The sequence below is a fragment of the Myxocyprinus asiaticus genome, chromosome 33 (genome assembly GCF_019703515.2).
Source record: "Myxocyprinus asiaticus isolate MX2 ecotype Aquarium Trade chromosome 33, UBuf_Myxa_2, whole genome shotgun sequence".
In the NCBI taxonomy this organism is placed as follows: domain Eukaryota; kingdom Metazoa; phylum Chordata; class Actinopteri; order Cypriniformes; family Catostomidae; genus Myxocyprinus; species Myxocyprinus asiaticus.
Genome location: NC_059376.1, coordinates 33,129,200 through 33,153,822, shown reverse-complemented (window position 1 = coordinate 33,153,822; position 24,623 = coordinate 33,129,200). Strand labels below are relative to the sequence as shown.

At 37.0% G+C, this 24,623-nt stretch overlaps 1 protein-coding gene across 2 annotated transcripts in view; it reads right to left on the bottom strand.

The window, feature by feature from the left end:
• The window catches only part of LOC127424042 (FAS-associated factor 1-like), a 103,064-nt gene that overhangs the window by 61,652 nt on the left and 16,789 nt on the right, over positions 1 to 24,623 (bottom strand). Inside the window, exons 5-8 of one of the 2 annotated variants that reach the window (XM_051668833.1) lie at positions 23,365 to 23,456; positions 22,734 to 22,825; positions 14,218 to 14,326; positions 5,215 to 5,301 (exon numbers count right to left, since the gene is read on the bottom strand). In XM_051668833.1, the coding sequence (XP_051524793.1) occupies positions 5,215 to 5,301; positions 14,218 to 14,326; positions 22,734 to 22,825; positions 23,365 to 23,456 (380 nt within the window). The remainder of the gene's footprint in view (positions 1 to 5,214; positions 5,302 to 14,217; positions 14,327 to 22,733; positions 22,826 to 23,364; positions 23,457 to 24,623) is intronic. The other variant, XM_051668834.1, reaches the window with a different exon arrangement.

Sequence of the window (24,623 nt, the reverse complement as noted above, 5' to 3'; positions counted from 1 at the left end):
TTTAGCCTATTGCAATCTTTCACGCCAAATCTATTCACACTGATGCGGATGCTGAATTCTCACAGAGACTAGTTAGCAGAGACAGGCCATTTCTATTTAAATGAATGGGAGAAATTGGAACGCCCAACCAAGAAGCTCTAGCACCCAATGGTCAATGGCTGTAGAAAGGAAGTCCCACCTTACAGGTAAAAGAGCCAATCACCTTTTAGATACAGACATCGCCTGTCAGTCAACTCGCTAACGCACATGTGCATTAGCTATAAAAGATGGGAAAATTGCGCGTTTTAGGGTAATATGAGGTAAAGCAGCATCATTTATGATTCTAATTTTATTGCTGATTTGAAATATGTTCTTTGATCGTAATCCTGACCAACCGTTTTTGAGATTTCGGTCTTTCCCCATTCAATTAGATAGGAGCTGCACTGGCATGACTAGAAATAGCCTCTGGAGAGCATTCCAAAGACGGCCGACAGTGGACTGACTTATGAGAACGTCTTTGATTCTCATCATTCTCTTTTGGATAAGTGAATGCATTGTTCCACATTCAAATAATTATTTTTAAAAATGATAAAATGTTTAATTTTAAAATTTTGTTGTAAAAATGTTAAGTTGGTGTGGATAGGCCTTTACACTGGCAACAATATACTGATGTTTATTTACGGTCTTCAAAAATCATTATATTTCTATCTGCAAAGTTAATAGAACAACTACTTGGAAGGGAAAAATCAATGATCTGATCCCTCAATACAATACAGGTCCATTTTCCCTGCCTATGTCTGAAAAACACCACTGCCCAGCATTAAATACAACATAAGCATAGTCAACCAGGTGTTGATCTAAACATGTAAAGCATGATTTGAGTCAGACAGCTCCAGTGAGAGACCAAATGCAGAGACAGTAGGTTGACGTTTTCGAAAACGGAAGGTAGGCAATATAAAAGGTGTATATCCATCTCTCTTGGAAGAACTTCACCTGCAGACAGCAATCTCACCAGGGGCTCTGTATGGGCTTAGAGCTGAGCCTCGTCGCTATGGCAACCAGCAGGCCCAATAAGCCACCTCCGCAGGTCTGTGATGCTGAAAGCCCATAACAGCCATGAGCCACAGAGCCTCTCAGAGAGTAGCCGCAGTAATACATTAGCAAACACCAAGAAACACTGGATAAATGTCAGCAATTAAGGGGGAAAAAGACTCTAATAAGGACGTTCCAGAAGTTGTCAATCATTCCCATAGGTGCTTCACAAGGTTGGCAGTGATATATGAAGAGAGCTCAGAAGAGTTTTGGCTCAGGATGTGTGTGAGAGAGAGAAAACGAGCTCATAGGTAAGAAATGGACAAATTAGGCACCTAAATTAAGAGAACAAATAAAATAACAAAAACATGAGCTCAGGTGCTTTTTATTAATTGTGGCAAGGGTGAAGCGCAACATTGCCCTGTCTTAAATAAAAAAAAAAAATTTCTATTTTGATTACATTGTTTACATAAGATACAAAATAATTGTAATAAATGAGTGATTAACTGGTATTACTGGCCTTTCCAATGGAAAATTAACCATCCCAATTGCAATCCCCAGAGTAATATGATTTTAAACAGTGTCCCTGTAGTTCAAATTGGTAGAGCACTGTGCTAGCAACACCAAAGTCATGGATTGATTCCCAGGGAACATGTGTGTATGTAACTATGAAATGTATAGCTTAAACACATAAGTAGAGCTGATAAAATTAACGTGTTAACCCATACGATTAATTTAATACATTATAACACAATACATAATAACTCAATGTGTCTTAAATGGATTGCTTAGATTTGGCATTAGAGTCTGACAATTTATTCAGCTCCGTGCGGGTTCTAAACACTGGTTAGTAAAGCGGAACCTTTGCGATTAACTATTAAAACGATGAGATTAATCGTGATTAAAAATGAATCAACTGACAGCAGTAATTATTGCTGCATCCGAATATCCATACTTCTCTCCTATACGGTATATGCCAAAAACAGTATGCCAATGGAGTAGTATGTACAAATCAACAGTTTCATGAAGCATTAAGTGAGAAATACCCAAATGGCCTACAATTTCTGGCAAGATTCTTAAGTGCAGATCGACTGGACACTTAATGATCCCATAATGCTGAGGCGAAGTCTCGTTCAAAATGCTGGATTTAAAAGAAGAATTTTTGTGGTTGTTGTTCTTACGTCATATATGCGGGTCACGGATCAATGCCCACATCCCCAGATGAAGTATGTCCCAAATCTATTCATATTACTCGCATGCATACCTCAAACAACGTACTGTTTTGGCGGCAGGTAATGGAGTCCCTCATCAAATACAGTACATACTCAGACAGTACGCAGTTTCGGACACAGCATATAAGTCTATTTCGATAAAAGCATCTGCCAAATGCATAAATGTATAAGTGCAAGGTAAATGTAACAGAAAATGAGCTGTTAAAATAAAATAGTCCAGCCTTATAACTACAGTGCATATGGAATATTTGTTCAGGCTGAAAATGCCCCAAAGTTTGGGTGGCTAATGCCAAACAGCCAGCAAACAGCAGTCCTCCAGTGGCCTGCCATGTGAAGCAGCTTGTGTCAGCCCCTCAAACACACCACACGCATCCTGACTACACCCACTCAAACAAACAAGAGCTAAACATGACTATGGTAAACAGCCTCCTTTGAATTTACGGACACTGCACAGGGATGACAAGACAACCACTAAGATCCACCCACTGATTCAAAAGGCAAATGTTTTATACTGTAATCCCTTTCTCCCCGGAGACAAATTTACAATGCTTAATATAAATCCAGTTAAAATGTCTGTACTGTTTAAATGTTGACTGGTAAAATAGTTTCACTGTATAAAAGGACAAAAAATACTTTAAATGAACTAGTTGCTGCACACTAATGCATTCCTGCAACAGAGCCGAATCAGGGTTCGAATATACTGCAGGTGTAAATGAAAACCTTGATCCACTGGTTTCTTTGACAGTAATATAAAATATGAAAACGTTCCTCTGAAACTGATGAATATATTAAAAGTTCAATCCATTTCAACTTCTTTCAACAGTACAAGAAAACCCCCAAACCTGTCGCTAGCTCCTTCAAAACCAATATGCTTAAAAGCTCAGCCAGCGAAATGTAAACTGACTACTGATCTGTTTTTCAATTTTTCTATCTTATGAGGTGGAACAGAGTGCAGAGAGACTTGTTGTATATGAGAGAGTGAAGGGTAATGAAAGCACAGTGGAGCAGGCATTGATTCAGACTGCTGGTAAATGTATTTCTAAGCCCGGGCTGTCATGTTTATTGGTACAAATCCCAAGAGATGAGGAAAGGTTAATGAGATATGCGTTAAAACGGCCCTGCCTGAGCTTTGAGTCTTATGCACGGCAAGTCGTTTCAATAAGGGCCAGGGGCAATTATTAAGACCTGTGCTTTAATAATACGTCCTTTCCGATAAGCCAAGGCGGGGTAAGGGTTGAAAGTTGGTCTGTGGCCAAGTGCAGGACGACCACACATAACCAATCTCAGCTCGAACATTAACAGTTTAATGTGCCTTAAAGAGTATTCACAATCTGTGCCCTCTTCATCAGAAACCAAGATTGTGGGCTGAGGTCTTCGGTAAGTGCACTTCAGCCCTGAAGTGGCCCAACTCAAGTGGGCAGTCTGTGGTGAGAGGGTGTTATTCAGTGACCTTGTGTCCGTTGTGCTTTTTGCAAAAGGACGAAATAATCTCTCCTTTGACAATATGAGAGTGAAATGCAATGAGTGAGATACATGAGCCTTACAAGTGAACACTGAAAATAAACAACAGTCATTGTTAAGAAGCCCTGTGAAACACTGCTCATAAAGCTTTTGACAACAGGGGCATAGTCTTTTGTTTTGGTACTCTCAAATACTAAACAGTTACAGGGTTTTATGCTTTATTTTTTGTTATTTAAATTGAAGCAACCAAACCCATTTTAATAGCTTCAGAACCTAGATAAGTTTTTAGTCATTTAAAAGGTAGTTTGCCCAAAAATGTTTGCCTCAGTCACCATTCACTTTCACTGCATTTTTTCAATACAGTGATAGTAAATGGTGACTGAGGCTAAGATATCTACTTTTGTGCTCCACATAAAGTCATATAGGTTTGGAACAACAAGAAAGTGAGTAAATAATGACAGAATTTTCATTTTTAGGTGAACTATCCCTTTAACAAGGCACAATGGTAATTTACTATAGGTGTGGTGGAGGAAAAAAACAACTGACACCCGAAACAAACAGTACAAAAAAAACAGGTTTGTCCGTCAGTTTAAAAGGCCACTCTCTTTACTTACCCTCAATTAGACACTTGACAGCAAATCAAAAAAGAAAACAATGACAATCACAAGCATACACCTTAAACACATTGCCCTTTCATATTTTAAACAAAAAAATGTCCATGCTTCACCGATCAAATGCACAATGAGCAATGATAAGTGTTGAAAAAGTTCCCATAGTTATTGTGCGGATGATTATTAAGGATCTCTAATATGCGAGGTGAGGGGGGAGAGTGGGGTTCCGCAGGGTTCGGTGTTAGGCCCTCTCTGATCAATTTGAGAGAGTCAGACTGAAAGGCTGGGAGCAGAGAACAGGGCGGGAAAGGTCACTGACCCCCCACTACATGAGCTGTAATGTCCACATAGAGAGGACAAGGGAGGGGAGATGCTCTGTGACATCTTAATTAGTAGCAACATCTTACTTTCACGTCGGGTGATGCCTGAACCACTACAAAGTTCAAAAGACATTCCTGTTTACAGGTGATGCAAGTCATTTTTTCTCCTATCCCAGCTTAAAGGGATATTTCACCCCAAAAGGAAAATTCTGTCATTATCCACTCACATTCATGTTGTTCCAAACCTGTATAATTTATTTTTTACTTCTGTGGATGTTAGGCAAAATGTTAGACTCAAGTTAGTCACCATTCATTTACATTGTCTGGAGAAAAAAAAAAATGCAATGACAGTGAATGTTGACTGAGGCTAGCATTCTGCCTAACATCTTTTATGTTCCACAGAAGAGAGTCATACAGATTTAAAACAATATGAGCATGAGTGAATTCACCCTTTCATTATAATAAGGTTCATCTTTTTATAAGCCACAGCACACAAGAAAGTTAAATGGAGAAGGGTTTTTCAATAGACAGGTTCACAATCGTCATAAGATGGAGAAAATAAAAAAGAAAGCAATATACCAAGTCATCAGAAGCGGAGGCAGGCCAGCCATCCCACTGTTGATGACGTACAGGGATATTTGTCAGGTCTGAAACGTTCCTCTTCACCTGAAATATGAACAGACATAAAGATCAGAAAATAAGTTGTAAGTTGACATTACTACTTTCTTATGGAATCTTTCAGAACACAAAGTGTACCTGCTATAAATCACAAATGACATAAGTAACTGTAAAGAAGAGAGGAAGAAGAGACAAGTAGCATAAAAGATCTCCATGTTGTAAAAATTCCATGAATGCCTGTCCTAATGCCCAATGTCAACATCCTTCACTCTAAAAATGGACAGTATTTCCCTTCTGCCATTCACTCCTGTGTAACTGCACTTAATAACATAGCGTGCATTTAAACAGTTGACGCAGGCCCCTGCTCTTATGCCGCTGTTGGTTTAAAGCCCAACGCCAAGCTGATGTGCGGAGGACGGGGCTGATCAAAGCAGGCATCAGCGGGAGCTGGATGGGCCGCAGATTCTAGCGCATTATCCTCGGAGAATGCACTTCGCCATGGCGCTAGATACAGAGGCAGAGAAAACTAGCCATTGTGGCGCAAAGCCCTGCTAGCGCATGGCCAAATCCCACCGCCAGCACACTGGGTGGACACGTATCCTCTGCCAGACTGAGGACTCGTGCCCACGGAGGCAGAAACGATGGCTACAAGATGCTTGTGAAAACAAACAATATGTAGCAGGATTTGAAAGAGATAGGCTTGAGAATTACTTAGCAGATCCAACCATAATCGTTCTGTTGACAAAAATGTAACCACCGAAACTGTGAATGTTTTTGGATATATTGATAGAGGCATCTAAAGAACCCAAGCATATAAACAAAAATGATTTAAAGGGATAATTCACCTAAAAATGAAATCATTAATAACTCATTGTCATGTTTTTCAAAACCTGTACTGACTTTCTTCTGCTGAACACAAAAGGAGATGCAAAGCTTTCTACGACAAATCGAATGGACATATATTAAAATCAGCAAATGGAACATTCTTTAAAAATCCTCCTTTTGTGTTCCTGCAGAAGAATATCTCAGCTCTGTAGGTCGTTACAATGCAAGTGAATGGTGACTAGACCTTTAAAGTTCCAAGAATCAAATAAAGTCCTCATAAAAGTAATCCATACAACTCCAGTGGTTAAATCCATATCTTCAGAAGCGATAAGTGTGGGTGAAAAACAGATTAATATTAACTTTACCACAAATCTCTACTTTCACTTTCAAAATGTGAAATAAACGTAAAAGTGAAAGTGGAGATTTATAGTATAAAAGGACTTAAATATTGATCTGTTTCTCACCCACACTATCATAACGCTCCTGAAGATATGGACTGAACCACTGGAGTCTTATGGATTACTTGTATGTGACCTTTATGTGATTTTTGGAGCTTCAAAGGTCTGGCCACCATTCCCTTGGATTGTAAGGACCTACAGAGCTGAGATATTCTTCTTAAAATCGTGTTCTGCAAAAGAATGTCATATACATCTGGGATGGTATGAGGGTGAGTAAATGACAAGAGAATTTTTATTTTTGTGTGAACTATCCCTTTAAGATAGATATGTACAGAACCGTAGCTGAAGTCAGCTTCTCAACCATCCTGGTCAGGCAAAAACACATTAAAGGGAAACAAATTCAGATACTGACATCACCTCAGGTCGGCTGAAGTCGAAGACTGAAGCAGCATGCACACTCAGTCAAACATACGCAAGCCCACACACTGGGCTGTGCGCTTTTCTTATTAAAGCGAGCAAGGGTCAGCTGGGTTGGCCAGTGTTATTACAGAGTGTAATATCTGTGTTTGACCAGGGGGCTACAGGGATTTGGCCGCCCACAACTGACCGACAGGCTGCCTTAAACACCAGCTCTTGGCTGTAATAAACCGTTTAGGGTCAAATGGCACCGCAACCCAAGAGAAAGAAGTAAGTAACGCCAGCATCAAGGGCCTGGCAGAAGCATTTAGCTGCTATAACAAATTGGCCCTTTTTGGGACTTCTATATAGGCAGAATATTTCATCACAACTTCATTGGGTCTTTTTTTATGAGCACTGCCCTACTGTCAATATATCTATAAACCTGTTCCTGTACTTCTGACGGACTTCATCCAATCATGACAAACATCCAGAGAGAAGCTATTCACTGTTATTTGACTTCAAAACAATCATTTAGGTTTATTGGAAGGTAGATATTTGAACATTTGGCAAGTAAGAAAAAATGGTAAATAAAATCAGACAGGGAATAACGAAGGCATAAGATTTCAGAGTATATTATCTAGTGGAGGTAACTGGTTGGGTGAGGGGCAAAGAGCTCTTTATGAAACTGCTGTGAATTATAATTGACTTAACAGGAGAAAGCCCCATACTGCTGCAATATTCACAAACACAAGTGTCATTACCTATTCATGAGCTATGAATTCCTCCTCTTAGCAGTCAGGGGTCTGCAAATTAGAGCCAACATTACCCGACTAAATGAGAAGAAAAATATACACAGAAAGGATAAACAAACAAATCCACCGAATAACAAGTTTATTAACCGCTGAATTCAGAGAGAAAGTAAAGAGAGTTTTTGAGATGTTCAGAAAGGCTGACATTTGTTCTGTCTTGCCCAGAAAAGGAACAATGAGGTTTGATTAAACAACCAAGGAAAAGACTCTGTCCTATTAAATCTGGTTCCGCTGACATTTCACTTTAAATGTCACAATTCTTCAGCATCAGGGAACAGACTTCCATTGTGAGAAAAACAAATCAAATCAGAAAACATTGACATTATATCAGAAAATGCAGGAAGATCTCTCGGATAAAGACATATCAGCTGTCAGGATTATATTCTTAAGCACTGCATGTAACAGCGCCTTTCATTTGAAAGGATTTACATTCATATTTGACGACTGAGCAATCACACTGGATAAAACAAGAGAATTACTCCAACCATAGGATGATTTTCCCACCTTGTCCAAATAACTGCCTGCTTAGTAGATGAACTGTGCAATATTTACCAAGATGTATAAAGAATAGTATTTCACATACACAGAAATGTGTGCTAATACAGACAGACAGACAGACAGAGTAGTGAAAGGCTACTTGCTGCCCCCTTACTGACAGAAACTAAACTGCACAGTTCAATGTGAAGATCAATCTAAACAACAGCTTGTTGCTTCTGATGAACATTAACAAAAACAAACCTGAAAAAAACTGATTGATGCTTCTGAAAAACTAACATTAAAAAAACAAAAACAAACATAAGAAACAAACAAAGAACTAAAAAAAACTGCTCGTTTCTTCTAATGATCATTAGAAAAAAACAACAAAAAATCATGAAACTAAAAAATGTTTACTGCTTCTGATGAACAATAAAAACACAAATAAACATAAAACAAAAAAAAAACTGCTTGATGCTTCAGATAAACATTAACAAAAACAAACATGGAATTAAAACTGTTTGTTGCTTCTTATATATATATATAAAAAAAATAAAAGAAAAGAAAATAAAATAAAAAAACGGAAAGAAAATTAAATAAAAATGAAGGTAACTGCTCCTTAAAATTTGAGATGAAAAATATAAATTACACAGTGAGATGATAAAAGTACACTTTTTTCTTCAGCTTATAATGTTCAAATTAATATCTTATGAGAAAATGCTTCATGGGTCTAAAAAAATTAATCTTACAAATTAAATTACTTTGACAATAAAATTACTTTTTAAAATGACTTTTTCAGCAATGGCAATAAACAGTCTCCCAGACAGACACACACACACACACACACACACACACACACACATTAATGATCCAATCTTTCTAAATGCCAAGTACTGGTAATCCTTGGCTGGAGAGAAATCAAAGAGAAGAAAAGGTTGCCGTTAAACAGTCACAAGCTCTTCAGCACCAGATGCCTTTCATTCACACTCTTTTACTCTCCATCTTTCTTTTCTTCCTCTCCGTTCATCTCTCCAGCTGCGGAGAGAAACACTGTGGGGCCGGAAAAATCCCTGGGACGAGTCGTCTCGTCACGGACGGCAGAGCCCTATCGGATGGCTCTTTTCTCCCCGCCACTTTCCTGACAAACATTTGCTCTGAGGCTTAACTGTGGCCCCGCACTCGGGTTTGGGAATGCCAATCAGAGGAGGAGAGCAGGGCCCAGGGCCGAATAGTGGAAGGGTACGTTCCCTGGGAGCCTCCAGACAAAGCGAGAGCTTTTGGCAAAGACAAACAAGGGGACAGCACTGAGGGACTCTCTCTCTCCCTCTTTTGCTGCTTCCATTGATATGCACAAGCAGAAAAGCATCGGCTGGACTTCAGCAAAGACAAAAGACGGATAGAAAAAGAAAAGATGGAGAAGAGTCCTCACCATATGTGGCTGTGAGGGGGTGAATGGGAAAAAAGGAGAGAAGGGAGATTGTGAGAGCTCTCTGTTGCTGTTTTGTTGCATTTTCACACAGGGCTTCGCTCTGAGGGCCACAACTGTAAAACAAAACATCTTCTCTCACTTGTTAGTAACTTCATTAACAAGACGTTTGTGAAGAAAAGTGTTGGATCCCTTCTTAGCTTTTCTTTGCCATTTCTGGTAAGCGAGTGCTTACTTTACACTTTGGATATGGTTAGTTGGTTCACCCAAAAATGAAAATTCTGTCATCATTTACTCACCCACATGTTATTCCAAACCCATATGATCTTTTTTCTTCCATGGAACACAAAATGAGATGTACGAGAGGCGGTATGTCTCAGTAACCAATCACTTTCATAGCATCTTTTTTTCATTGCCAACTAAAGTAAATGGTGACAAACGGTCACTGTGCCTCATATCTCGTCTTGAAGGTCATATGGGCATGGAGTAAATGATGACAGAATTTTCATTTGTGCATGAACTATCCCTTAAATAGCTATACATTTTCCACTTTGAAATGAGAAAAAGTCTGTTCTCCAGAGTCAAAGCTACTAACTAACTCTGACAGCTATTTAACAAAGTAACATTCAACCAATAGCCATTAATTTGTTTTTGTATCACATGCAATTTGTATCTCTTAAGATGATGCATGTTCTCTCTCCCCCTCACTAGCTCTCCTTGTTAAGATGAAGAAACAGAATGCCTGTGGATCAGGCCAGTCGGGGCCGCCACAGTCTGTTTGATTCAGCTTTGTCCAGTCACTCGCTCCCCTACCAAGCCAACAGCTTCACTTCCTGCGCCTCTTTTCTCTTCCCCGCGGGCTCTACTCTCCAGTTGTTGTAATCCCGGCAGAAACACTTAAGGTTTACAGTAGGTGCTCATTAAAACCATCTGCTGAGGGAAAGAGAGCGCTCACCCATCTCACTTTAATCTCTTCAATTAGCACCATTACAAACCTGTCAAGTAGTCTGATTACTGTAATGGTGATCAGCACCATCAAGGCAGCAGTTAGCTGAGAAAGGGATTCTGGGATTGCGTGGGCAAAGCTGATGGGGGCAAGCATTTCCTCAATCAAAAATAGGAAGATTCTGAAGCAGGTCTGGTTTTTCTATTTTGCATTTTTTTTAATTAAAAGGAATATTCCAGGTTCAATACAAGTTAAGCTCAATCAACAGAATTTGTGGAATCATGTTGATTACTACAAAAATGTATTTTGAATTGCCCCTTCTTTTCTTTAAAAAAAAATAAATAAATAAATAAAAAAGAAAAAAACCTGGGTTACAGTGAGGCACTAACAATGGAAGTGAATGGGGCCAATTTTGAGGGTTTAAAGACAGAAATGTGAAGCTTATAATTATATAAAAGCAATTGCATTAATTCTTCTGTTAAAACTTGTGTATCATTTGAGTTGTAAATTTAAGTTGTTATTTCTAAAGTAATTTTAGTGTTTTATGGTTTGTTGACATTACATACAAAATTGGCTATATCTTTACACATAAAAGGTTAGTAAGCAATGTTTTCACGCTAAAATCATGTTTATACACGTATTTATTTTTTTATGTCTAATGGCTGTACTTTTAAAAAAGTGAGTATTTTAACGTTCAAAAATTGGCCCCATTCACTTCCATTGTAAGTGCCTCACTGTAACCCAGATGTTTGCTTTTTTTTTTAAAGAAGAGGCAAGTCAAAATATATTTTTGTGATAATCAATATTATGCCACAAATGTCAGTTTTATTTATATTTCCTTATAATGACCTAGAAATAAAAAATAAAAAACATTTGCAGAACCGCAAATATTTCTTATTCATTTTACGTCAAAGCATTTCTTTAACTTTTTCTTTTCTAAAACTTTTTTACCAGGTTCAAAATAGATTTTTAATCACAGATTTTCATAATGTGGACCCAGACTTTTTTACCCCACTGTATGAACTGATATCTTGAAAAACAAAAGTTCTGATTAAATTTCTTGTTTCTCGCAAAATTCCTTGCTGTTTTGAAACAATATCTATAATAAAAAACCGCAATAGAAATAAACAAAAAATATTTTTTATTTGTGACGGCACACAAATTATTTCCTATATCACAAAGTGAGACAAAATTGATAATGGATTTGATCATCTTTTGTCACTTCAAGCTCACCAGATGAGGTAGATGCTTCACATCTTAAGTTACTCAAGATGACTCGAGTTTTAAAAACACAAAAAAGAACATCACAGATGTCTGTTTCTTCAAAACGGCACTGCACAACCCCAACATGACTCCCCCAGCACTGAGGGAGGGGTTCAAGTGGCGCTGTAAGTCCACGGGGAGCTTGTTACACTTGATGTGGAGTGAGCTACCTGCTGTGAATAATTAATGGAGCCATTTCCAGAATGCTGTGTGTAGGTTACTGGGGCAGGCCGAGGAGAATGCGAGGGAGTCGGGGAGGGGTTGTGTGTGTACAGAATGGAGCGTTTGGGTTTTGTGTCCCACACAAACCAACCTTAAACACAACACAGTGCATTTAAAAGGAGAGGGATGAAAAGAACGGCGTCACACAGGTCTGATAAGAGAGGGAAAGGAGCTGATGAGCCACAGGGGGGTTTTTGCTGCCCGGTACTGAGCTCTGGTTCTAGCAGACAGTGAGATGAGTACAAAGATGGACAGAAGACAGGGTTCTTCCTGCAGTGCATCAATTAAGCAAAAAGGTATGAGAATTCATTCTACATTGTGAATATAATCACGGTTAAAGAATTTGCAGACACAATATACTTTCACTGTGATTATATTCACATTACAGCATTGCTTTATTGAAATGGTTTCTAGATAAAAAAAAATTAAGGAAAAATATTTTCATTAAAATACAATTTTATTAAGACAGCTCATTAAGTGCCAGCCAGCTTTACACTAAAATATATAGTCCCTGACATGTAAACCAGTCCTTAAAGGAATAGTTTACCAAGAATGAAAATTCTCTCATTATTTACTTGACCAAAACTTTGAAGCTCCAAAAAGCACATACAGGCAGCATACAAGTAATCCATATGACTCCAGTTTGTCACACACAAAATGGATTAGATTACTTCAGTGATTAATCCATGTCTTCTGAAGCGATCTAATCCATTTTGCCTGTGAACGGACCAAAATATAACTCCTTTTTTTACAGTACATCTTGCCATTGCAGCCTTTTATGTGCTTTACGGAGAGTCCAAAATTTGGTCACCATTCACTTGTATTGTATGGACCCACAGAGCTTCTAAAAGTTCTTCTAAAAATCTTTGCTTGTGTTCTGAGAAGAAAATAAGTCATACGCATTCGGGATGGCATAAGGGTGAGTAAATGATGAGAGAAGTTTTATTTTTGGGTGAACTATTCCTTTAATGGTTAAAGGACTGGTTCACCCAAAAAATGAAAATTCTGTCATAATTTAACTATGTTTTTATGAAATCCCTGTCCCTTTTTTCATTACAATGACAGCGGATACTGCCTCACTTTAAAGCTTAAAAAGGACCCAAAAATATTATAAAGTAGTCCAGTAGTAGACTTGTGCATCATGTTGCAATATCACTTCACCATTATATTCACTGTAAAATTCCTTGCATTATTACAATATATTCCAAGATTTCCATTATATTCCAAGATTTTCACAATAGGCCAATATTCAGAATTTCACAATATATATTGAAATTCTGCATATTTATGATATAATTATATTATTATTATATAATTATTTATAATTATATATTATATTATTATTATTATATAATTTATTATGTACTAAAATCTTGGAATATATTCCATGATTTTCACTGAAAAGTAACTTACATTACTGCATGCCTTCAGAAGATTTGGAATATGATGCATGAGTAAGGAATACTTTTATGAGGCACTATCAACTGCCACAGTCATGAAAAGACACACCAAGATATTAATTACATCATCCCCTTTTGTGTTCTGCATGGAAAAAGGTCATACAGGTTTGAAACGACATGGGGGTGAGTAAATTATGACAGAATTTTCATTTTTTTGTGAACTATCCTTTTAATAGTTAACCTCTATCGCTGCTACACAGTGATATACACAGTATCTAAGCAAACAAGTGTTTTGTATCATAGCTGTCACTGTATTGTGTGTTTTAGCGTGGCAAAAAAAAAAAAAAAAAAAAATATTGACCAATCAACATCCAAGACCGTAGTGATTCATTTCATAACAAATATCTGATCCGCTAGTTTCTGAAAGAGGCAATAAGTGGCCCTTTTTCCCGTGCCCCACCCATGATCTGAAGACAACTTCTTCAATCTGACACATAACTTAGATGTTTTTAGATATTCATGTTGTCAGCAGTTTCATGGACCTTCTGGATATCATACTTAATTAGAATAATTAGTTTTGGCTCAATGCAGATCATAATCATTGGTACTATCTCTACCACAAGGAGGACTGTTAGTTTAGCATGTAATAATTAAATTGACGCCCCGTCTAAAAGAGGGAGTGCAGCAGTTTCAGAGAACATGGGCAGAAACGTTGACAAATTCAGCAGAGAGACAGGCAGCAGGTGTGGACAGACAGACAGACAGAGGGGCAAGGTGACAGACAAGTGTGTGGTTGTCTCACCTCCTGGATGGTTTTGCTGGCAGGGAAGTTGAGGCTGTAATCTTTCTGTGCTTCGCGGTGGCTAATGACAAGCAGGTAGTTCTGATTTGACGACCCTTGCTGGCTGCTGCTAAATGGCAGGAAGAACAAAGGGGGGAAAACAGAAAGAGAGAAGAGCATTAGAGTTCAGTGGTGGACGAGTTGGGGCTCGTCTCCGTCTCCCCAGGGCCCCAAGCTCAAACACACCTGTGCTACCCCGCTGCTCTTCCCCAACCCCGCTTCTGTTCATCTTCAACATCCAGCAGGAAAGAAGGGTAGTGCCAGGACAACACCATGCCACATAAACCTCGTGGACCCTTTTCACTTTTCTGGGTTTGGAACGCAGACGCTAACCATAGAGGGGTAAACTTAGACTACAGTAAACTATAGTGGGGTAGACCACAGAAATATTGTTTTTGCATTCCCAACAAAAAAGAAAAAATGATTATGCTTCGACGACTACATCACAGCAATGCATCATCACAGGCTGTAAAATGGTTCTATTGAGCAGAAAATGCTGTTGGTTGATGACTGGGCCCTATGAGAAGCAACAGTGTCTTCCTCTAGGGGGCGTTTACCTCTCTGGAAGGCAGAATTCAAATGGAGAATATTATTTAAAATATTTTTCTTATTGGCAACATCTGCACACAAAAAGTATTCTTTTTATATCAAATAATTCCAAAGATTTGTTCTTGAGACACAAATGGACATTAGGCCCTGCAATCGCTAAAAAATGATTCAATAAAATGTTTTACCCTGCAATTACAAATTAATGTAATAAATCCATCTGTTCCATTGCTGTCAGCACAAAAAACAAAACAACACGTAGTTACTTCTATTAACAGCAGTGGTCTAAGTAAGGGATAATGTACAATCAGCTTGAAGAAAAGCTTTAACACTCTTTGCTCTGTGGCAAGATGCATTATCCTGATAAATGACTTCATCATCACCAATTCTATTTTCTATCGATGGAATGTGTCCAAAATTTCAATGTACACCTGTGCTTTGACTGTTGAGGTAATGATTGCCATCTTCCCTGGTCCTTTACCTGACATGCAACCCCATATCATAAATGACTGGGAAAATTTGATTGTTTTCTCCAGGCACTCATCTTTATATGTTTCATTAGAACGGCACCAGGCAAAAGTTCCAGCATCATTGCTTGGCCAAAGCAGATTCATGATTCATTACTGAATATCACTTTCATCCAATCATCCACACTCCATGATTGCTTCTCTTAAGCCCACTGTAGCCTTGTTTTCTTCTGTTTAGGTGTTAGTGCTGGTTTTCGTTTGGCTTTTCTATATGTAAAACCCATTTCATTTAGCCAATTTCTTACAGTTCTGTCACAAACATTGACTCCTGTTTCTGCCCATTTGTTTTTCATTTGTTTTGTTGTGCATTTTCTATTTTCTTAACTTTCCTTTTTGTTTATACTTGCACCAAATTTTAGACACAGCTGAATGGGAACAACCAACTTTTTTTTTTTTGCCACACTCCATGTTGGATTTCCTTCTTGAAGGAGTTTTATAATCCTTTCCATTGTTTCAATTGACAACTCTCTTGTTGGGGGCCATGTTTTCTTTCAATTAGCCAAGTTCAACAGCTCGTTAATGTCTGTAAGCACTCTCTTTTAACTGCAGACTAATTTGCATTTTTAGACTTGTGCCGGTATTTGTTTTAGAAATGCAAATTACAAGGTGATTCCATAATTCTTTCCTCAACATTGAGTGATTCTATCATTTTTCCTCTACTTGTTCTGGAAAAAAAATTTCCATTAATTAAAATAATGTAATTTAATTTATTTGCGGGATGTTTCACGAAGCCAGAATGTTCAGCTTTTAAACAAAAATTGTTTTGTGTCATATCTGTGATTTGTTTATTTGCTATGAAGTAAAAAATATTTTTTTTTTAATTATTATTATCCAGCCTATTACAAGACTACATGCCAAATAAACAAATAAATGGACATGAAACTTTGATTTGTGTTGCAATTATTTTATTAGCTTATTTGTAGAGATTGCACAATGATCCGAGAGGTAGTAAAGATGGCTCAGATACCAAGATGAGCGGTCCGATACGTGGATGTGCGGTTGTTACTGAGGAATATCAGACCGCTAGATGGTGCCATTGACCAATCAGAATAGAGTATTCCAGAGATCCAAGTAATAATAGATAATGTATAGTTAATTAATACATATATATATATATATATATATATATACATACAGTATATATATGTATATGTGTGTGTGTGTGTGTGTGTGTGTGTGTGAGAGAGAGAGATCTGTTCCATCATTTTGAGTCACTTTGAGTTTTCTGCACTATAGTAAGAAGGATAGTCTTATCTTAAGCTTATAATATAAAATCATTATGTTTCTACTCCAAACTGTTGTCGATATATAATCATTTAAATGTTGGCTGATATAATGATTTCAACGCTTTCCTTTTTACTTGAGTGCAAAAAATCCAAAATGTGCTTGGGACAAAAATGATCGAGCAGGATACATATAATATGCTCTTTATGACCGATGACATCACAGGAAAGTTATCATCATCATAACTGACCAATCAGAGAAATCATCTGAGCCGCTGTAGCTCTTTCCTAATTCTATGATACACCTCCATAACCAAGGCCATCCGGAGGCACTCTTATCGATTGGGGCTAAGAGGTTTAAATGTCCCACAAAAGGACAAGAGGGCTTGTGGTGCTCAAATACTCAACCATCATCCTAGGAGCACTGACCCAAGAGCAGGGTTTGAGATTCATGGGAGCCATGCTGTTGGGTTTAGAGGAGAGAAGGCCTCGTCTGATGAAAAACGATGGGGGTTAAGTAGCGCTTTGAGCAAACGCTCAGTCTGTGTGCGTGAATATGAATCAACAGCTTAGAGACGAGCCTGCCGGCTAATCAGGGTTCGAACGAAAGCAGCCAGGAAGAGGAGAGTGGGGGAATTAATATGTAACGCACACATTAATTATGCAACCAGCGCCTTAATCTCAGGAGCTTTGGACAAGCTTATGTTAACAGAGGACCAAATTTACAGTAGTGGCAGCTTATTTACATTGACTAAAACTGCGAAATCAATATGTAAATGTAATGTTTGTTGTAGCTAGCGATGAAGATTGAAATGGTGGCCTAGGAGAGGAGGATGCATATGTGATGCTCTGGAGAGTGGAAAAACACAGCTACGACACAGTCATGAATACAGTTTATAAAGGAGGGGTTTCATTAGGTTGTCAATACTGTCACCAAAAGTGAACATTTAGAGACATTTTACATTCTGATACAATTCATTTAGATTGACTAATGCGAATGACTACAGGTAAGGGAGGGAAAATTTTGATTTAATGATTAAATATTTTATTCTTCTGAAAGCTCTGTTTTAGACTTTTAAAATCCCAACATCTAAGCCTTTTTCAACGAATGTGTAAAAATGTTTGCTTATTATGATTGCTAAATAAAAATATAGTTCAGTAAGTACTGTTCACAACATTTGCTGAGGTTTTCTTTCAAGCAAAATTTGAACTTGTTTCTAAAAAAGAAATTATAAAATTATAAATATACAAGCCAAAAGGTAATTGTTTGAATTTCAAAAATAGACTAGTTAAACCAGATCATGTCTTTTCTCAGTGATCATTTTTTGTTTTGAAAAATATTAATGGAATCCTTTGGAAATATTGTACCTCACACTTTCATAAACAAATATAACTAAAATACACAAAATGTAATGAATATAAAATATAATCTAAAATTAATCTATGTTCAAATTAAGATGTGAGCCAAGTTAAAAGAGAACTGAAAAGTTCTTCAGAGAGTTTAACTTTTCTTGAGAGTTGAGAAGGCCTAGTCTCTGAAAACTTTGTAAAATTTCCTCTCGCGGCAGATCTAGAGCATAAGATTCATCTGCAGGAGCTTAACCAGGTTCAGCCCTCTGTGGTCCCAAAAGCACCTGGAGCTGACCCCCTAAACTAACCCTAAATGCTTCTCCACACCACAGGAGGTACTGGAAATAGAAAGTCACTGGCTGTTATAGACAATAATCCACTGTGTAAATGACGAGCAGATTGGTTTCTTTCTGAGGTAAGTCTGCAGACTCAGAACCTTGCAAAAACTGAGACTTTTTTTAAAGTCCTTCCGCCTCGTTCCTCGCAAATGCAGGCATGAAAACTCAAACACATGGTACCAATCACTGGATGTAATCTCGTTCACACACAAAATTCCAAAACTGTGTGTGTGAATTAGGTTTAGAGCAAAAATGCCACAGAATGTGACAAAAACTACCTTGAAATTGAAAATGTGGTGGCTAAAAAAATGCCAAAAAAGTCTTATATATTGTTAGAAAAAAATATGGCCTCATAAAGACCCAAAACTCAAGGGGGGGAAATACTGCACCTTAAATAAAAATGTAATTTCTATTACTACCTCCGCAACATAGAAAAAAAAAAGATTCCCCTCTTACCTCTTAATTTTATTTTCCTCATATCTTCTTTTTCAAAGTGCTTTTCTTTTTGTTGCATTGCCTGTTTTGAGCTGACAAATTTAAGTACTAACTGCTGTAAGTTTAAACTGTTTTTCCTTTCTGCCAAAACCAGCAGATTCCTCAGGCCCCCAAGTCCCACAGGAGATCAGATGCCGAAAAAGAGAAATACCAAACACGCACCGACTTATTTGCTCATTTGTATTTGAAATACAGAAGTTCAAATTAAAATAACCTTAAACACACACATCTCCTGGAAGCAACAGAAATAGATTATTCATTTTAAATTATTCATAAAGTTCCATTATTTATGCTGGAGATTAGTGGTTTGGATACCTCCACGAGAGATAGAGAGAGATGAGCTTGGCTCATCACTGGATTTCTGTAACTACCTTGGATGGCTGTCTTGAAAGCTCAAAAGACTGTCATATTTGCATTCAAAACATAGAGAAGAAAATGAGGCAGGCAGTGTGAGGACAGGTTTGATTAATATGTTTGGATATGGTGTGCTGAGGTATGCTTTTCAGTAATTGCCTACAGTGGCTTTTATTTGTTGAGTATTGTCTCATTGTTCACTGCCTGCGTCCAGGCCACGGGGAGACTCCACACCAGACTTTTAATTTCAACTAAAATACAAGTGGAGAGAGTCAATCTTAAATACAGAAGGTCTAAAAGTCTGAGACCACACTGAAAAAATGGCATCCAAAACTAATTTCAACCTAGCAATAAAAAGTGGGATTTTTAAAAATGTAAAACAAAGAAATATCGTGGCGTAAAATAATTAAGATTCTGCACTATTTCTTGGTAACTCATCATGTAAACAGATTGTGACACTGACCATTTTGGCACAATGCTCTATCGAATATTCTCAAATCCTGCAGAAATAACACAGAACATAAGGTTTTGCAAATGTTGTGGAGTCCATGCCAGCTTGGGTGCATGCTGTCATTAAGGAAAAGGGGGGCATACCAATTTTTTTTGCCAAATTTCTAACTTTTTCAATGTAATTTTCAATCAAATTGTTACGCTGATAATGTGATTTATAATGGTGGTGAACTGTATTAGAAGAAAATGCTCTATTGAAGCATTTTCACGAGATCTCAGACTTTTGGGCTGCACTATATAGACTTACTGGATTAATATAAAACTAAATAGCTGTGTGGTCACTAATGTATGTACATTGGCTATTTGACAACTGCTTGGAACATGGCACATTCAATCAGATCTTGGAACCAGAGCAATTTGTTTTAAAATAGCACTTATTTCATGCAAAAATGTTGGTTACACTCCAATAAGGTTATATTTTTTTTAACAGCAGTTAACAAAATTAGCTAATGTGAACTAAAAATGAACAATACTTTTACAGCAAATATTAATCTTGATAATTTCAACATATATATATATACATACTACTGAAACATTAGTAACATTAGTTAATGCATTATGAACTAACATGAAATAAAAACATACAATACAATGTATTACCATTATTGACCAAAATTAATAAATGTGAAAAAATATTGTTCATAGTTAGTTTGATAATTAATGGATTATGTTAACAAATAGAAAATTATTGTAAAGTGTTATCAAAATTTCCTTCTGTTAATTTGCTTAATTATTACCCATAAACACTGATAGCCCAACTGTATTCTCTCCAGGTTTAAAATGTATTTATAGATGACTTTACAAAAAGCAGATGGGACAACAGCATCAGCTGTAAGCAAAACTGGCCCTGTGAGAACACCAGTACAACAGGAGCAAAGTCTGATGAGGATCTCTCTCTCTCTCTCTCTCTCTCTCTCTCTCTCAGTTATTTATAAAGGTAGCTAACAGCTTGTCTCCTCACCCTCCTGGAAGCCCTCTTCTCACTGCACCAGGAGAGGACAATCACGGGCAACAATTGGGTCACACCTAACTAACACCGGCTCTCTCTTGCTCCCCTCTACTTTGACTTCTCAAAAATAGTTTCCGGGAGATAATTAGAGCCTGCCACCTATGACGATCTCTAGTAGGTTCTGGATATTAGATATTGTGCCATTTAGAGAAAGAGATGACAAGGGTCTCAGCGGCACGTTACCTGCCCGATGAAAAAAAAAAAAAAAAAAAGGTCAGAGCAGATGTCAGAATCACTTTAAGATCTGTGATCAGGACCGATCACTATGAATGTGGTACACAATACTGAATAGGCAAGATTCAATAATAACGCAAATACTGAAACTAAGAAAAACGGCTTTTGATTGTCCAACCATATGTGTACATAAACAGATATATGTAATGCATTTACAGGATTCTTTGTATAATCAAGCTAGCCCCATCTGTATATAGAATAATATCAATATAGTTAATTTTAAAATAAATTCATAATATTAACTGATGTGCATTCACGGGTGTGCATATATCAGGGAATTTTACAAAAGCTTTGAATGTAGCTCATCCAATCAGATTTATAATATATTACAGTTTCAAGTCTGTTGCTTTTAATTCATGTTATATAATGTGAAGTAGCTGTTTTTGCACTAATGCCAGACTTATTTGTTATTAATAATTTTATCTTTACTCCATCCATCAAATTTCAAATAAAAAAACAGAAAATAATCAAATCAGATGAAGCTCAACCCTACTCTGTATGTTTACATAGTATGTCACAGTAATGTGGATTTTTGATGCAATCTCCACAAAGAAAGATTAATGAAAAGACAAAATCTGACTTTCACAGTACAACGTAAAATGCAACTGGACCAAATTAAATGCAGGCATCTGACAAGGTGCCAAATAACAGGAGAAACAAAACGGTAAAAATAAAGTGTTGACATGTTTTGGAGGGTACTGTTTACACAATGTTAGTTTACAGCCCATTAAGTCCTTCTCTTGAATGTTTTCGCACTCTAGAGTACAGTGTCCACACAAGCTGACAGAGATGCCAGTTTAAAGCCAGCCATTCCGCAGCATCATCATCACCACCTCCCGACGGAGCTTACAGCAGTGCTAATCAACACATAATTACACACACAAACACATGCCCATCAATAATACACACACGCAGCCCTTTCTAATTGAAGTTACTTTAATTTATAACTTTTAAATCACACTGTCCCTAACTAAAATCTCTTGCTAATTTAAAAATGACTGATTGGGTGAAGATCAGCTATGTTTTCTTCTTGCTACTGTGAAACAATATACAGTATATCACCTCACAGGAAATCTATTCTTTTGGAACATAACGGCTATGCAATGTTTTTTTATTATTATACAGTACAGTGTGATCCAAAAGTACAGAGATATCAGTAGTGAAAATGCCTCTATATTGCAATTTAATACACATTTTTTTACATTATAAAACGTATTATTAACATAACAATTAGAATGAAAAGTTTAACTGGACAAATTTCTTAGTATTTATAAGTCCCCCTCTGGCTTTAATGACAGCATGCACTCGAACTGGCATGGACATGTCATAACATTATTACATATAATAAGTAACCTAGATATATTGCAGGATATACAATATTTTATAGTTATTTTACAACTTTTCTTTGTTTTACATATTTCAAAACTTTTATTTTTTCCTGATTTAAATTAGACTTTGAATCAATCAATGTGGACCTTTGGACCCACTGCCTAAATTGCTAGTAGGATCAACTTTATGAACATAAATAAGCAAATAAATAAACACTTGCATTACAATTCAACTGTTTATGCAATGAGGCACAGATATAGAGGAAAAAAAGTGGACGTGCAACGCCACCTAGTGGTGAGTCAGTATATTCTGAACCCTGTGATTGTGAGATCATCCAGCTCATCTAAATGGGATTTTGTGGTAGTGAGAACACTGACAGTAGCTGATGCCCACATATTTGTGAGTGTCAAAGAAACCGAAATAGGCACCTTCAAAAGGTTGGTCTGCATCCTGTAATAAACACTGACTGTGAGACTACAGAAAACTCTTTGCTTTGGAGAGGAGCAAACTGATAACATACTGAACTCATGTTGCCTGTTCGTGTAATTGCACACAGACGTACCTGCTCTGGCTGGGGCTGCCTGAAGGCACAATATCAGGTGTGAGCACAAACAGGCTGTTGTTCTTGGGCAGGTGTAAACTCCTAAGAACCGTCTGAGAGAGCGAGAACCAGGGAAATCAGATGAAATGTCAAATATTTGCGAAGTTGCCCATTTCCAAAACGTTCTAACATACAAAAGTATTCTAACTAACAAAAGCTATTAGTAAATGCATTAGGTATCATGAACTAACAATGAACAATATTTCACAGTATTTATGAAACTACTTGGTTGATGAGAATTTATGAAAATACAATTGTACACTGCTAGTTCATAATGCATTAACTAATGTTCACGTATACAGCTTTTTAATTAAAAAAATGCAAATGTTGAAATTAACATTAGCCAAGATAATGAGTAAAAATATTAATCATTGTTAGTTCATGTTAACTAAAGTATTGTTAGCAAATACAATCTTATTGTATTAAATTGTGTAATTGTGTTACTAAAATAATAGTAACAATTATAATTAATAATCAGTGTTGATAACCATACATTTTCATACTTCACTAAAGTTGTGAAAAGGCTTATTCTGAACACCTGGATCTGACAAGGGCTCATGAAGTTTAGACAAAGGATTTCTGCACTACTTACACTGTCAGACACATCTCCACTCTTCCAGCCTTTTAACTGCATTTTAGACACAGGCACCTGTAGCTCAGTCTCTAAAACCTGTTTAATTTCACCTGCAGAGAAAGAGAGACAGACAGATTAAAGGCTAATGGCAGTTCGATATATCACCACAAGAGGGCAGGATATATCTAGTTTTGATGCATTGTGGTTACCAGTTTATTTCATACAGTGGTACTCAATCATAGCCAACTCAGAAGCCAAGTTTGCAATTTATTTTGTTTGCAAATGCCACATTTTAAAAACAATACATTCTTCCATCGAACCTTTTTTGCATGTTGGAATATGTGTACTAGTAATACGTCCCAGGGAAAAACAACCTAAAAAAACCTTTATTAAGAGGCCATCTTTTTGCACCAAGCACTTCTCCACTTTTTACACTTTTAAAGATTTTTGTAAGATTTTTCCGTGGATATAGTGTACAGGCTCTTTTTTTCCTTTTATAATGTATAGCAATGATAATTAATGTTTCTTTGTTATTACAATTGACAAGCTAATCCAGCCTCTGAAGCACTTAAATAAGTACACATTTTAAAAACACATTTTCAGATTTCTATTAACTCTAGAAAGCAGATAATAAACTGCCTGTAATTGAAAACCAAACCTTAAAAGCAATACATTTGTAAAAATACTTTAACACAAAATACAGTCAAACATCAAAACTTCTAAAATCTCTGACATCTGAATTTATAAGATTAACACACTGCACAAATTAAGCAATATGCAGACACGGATGGACCATTAAAAAAGAAAAAAAGTTGTTTCCTTTTTTACGGATTTTGTGTGGCTTACCGAGAGAGTGTTTACAATAATTAAGCTTGCATTTTGAGTTGTGCAGATTTTTTCTGTATGTACTCTATTTATGCCATAACATGCACCTCGAAAATAAAAGTGTACGTTTAGTGTCTTTACTGAGGGAGTGCCACACCCCTGGAGTCCACAGAGCTCTTCCTGTTGACTTCTATGTGACATACAATTCAACTTTCATTCACAGAAATACAGTTGCAGACACAGCATGTGGTTCTGTGGCTTGTCGTACCAAGAATCAAAGCTTATATCAACATCTAACTTTTTTCCCTTTTGGGGGTGGGGTTTAAAGGTAGATATGAGCTGTGTCTCCAATAATTACATAGAAAACCTAAAAAAATAAATAAATAAAATAGTTTATTATAGCAAACAGAAATGTTAATCAATGCCTATTTGAAAAAAGCCCCAAAAGTTTT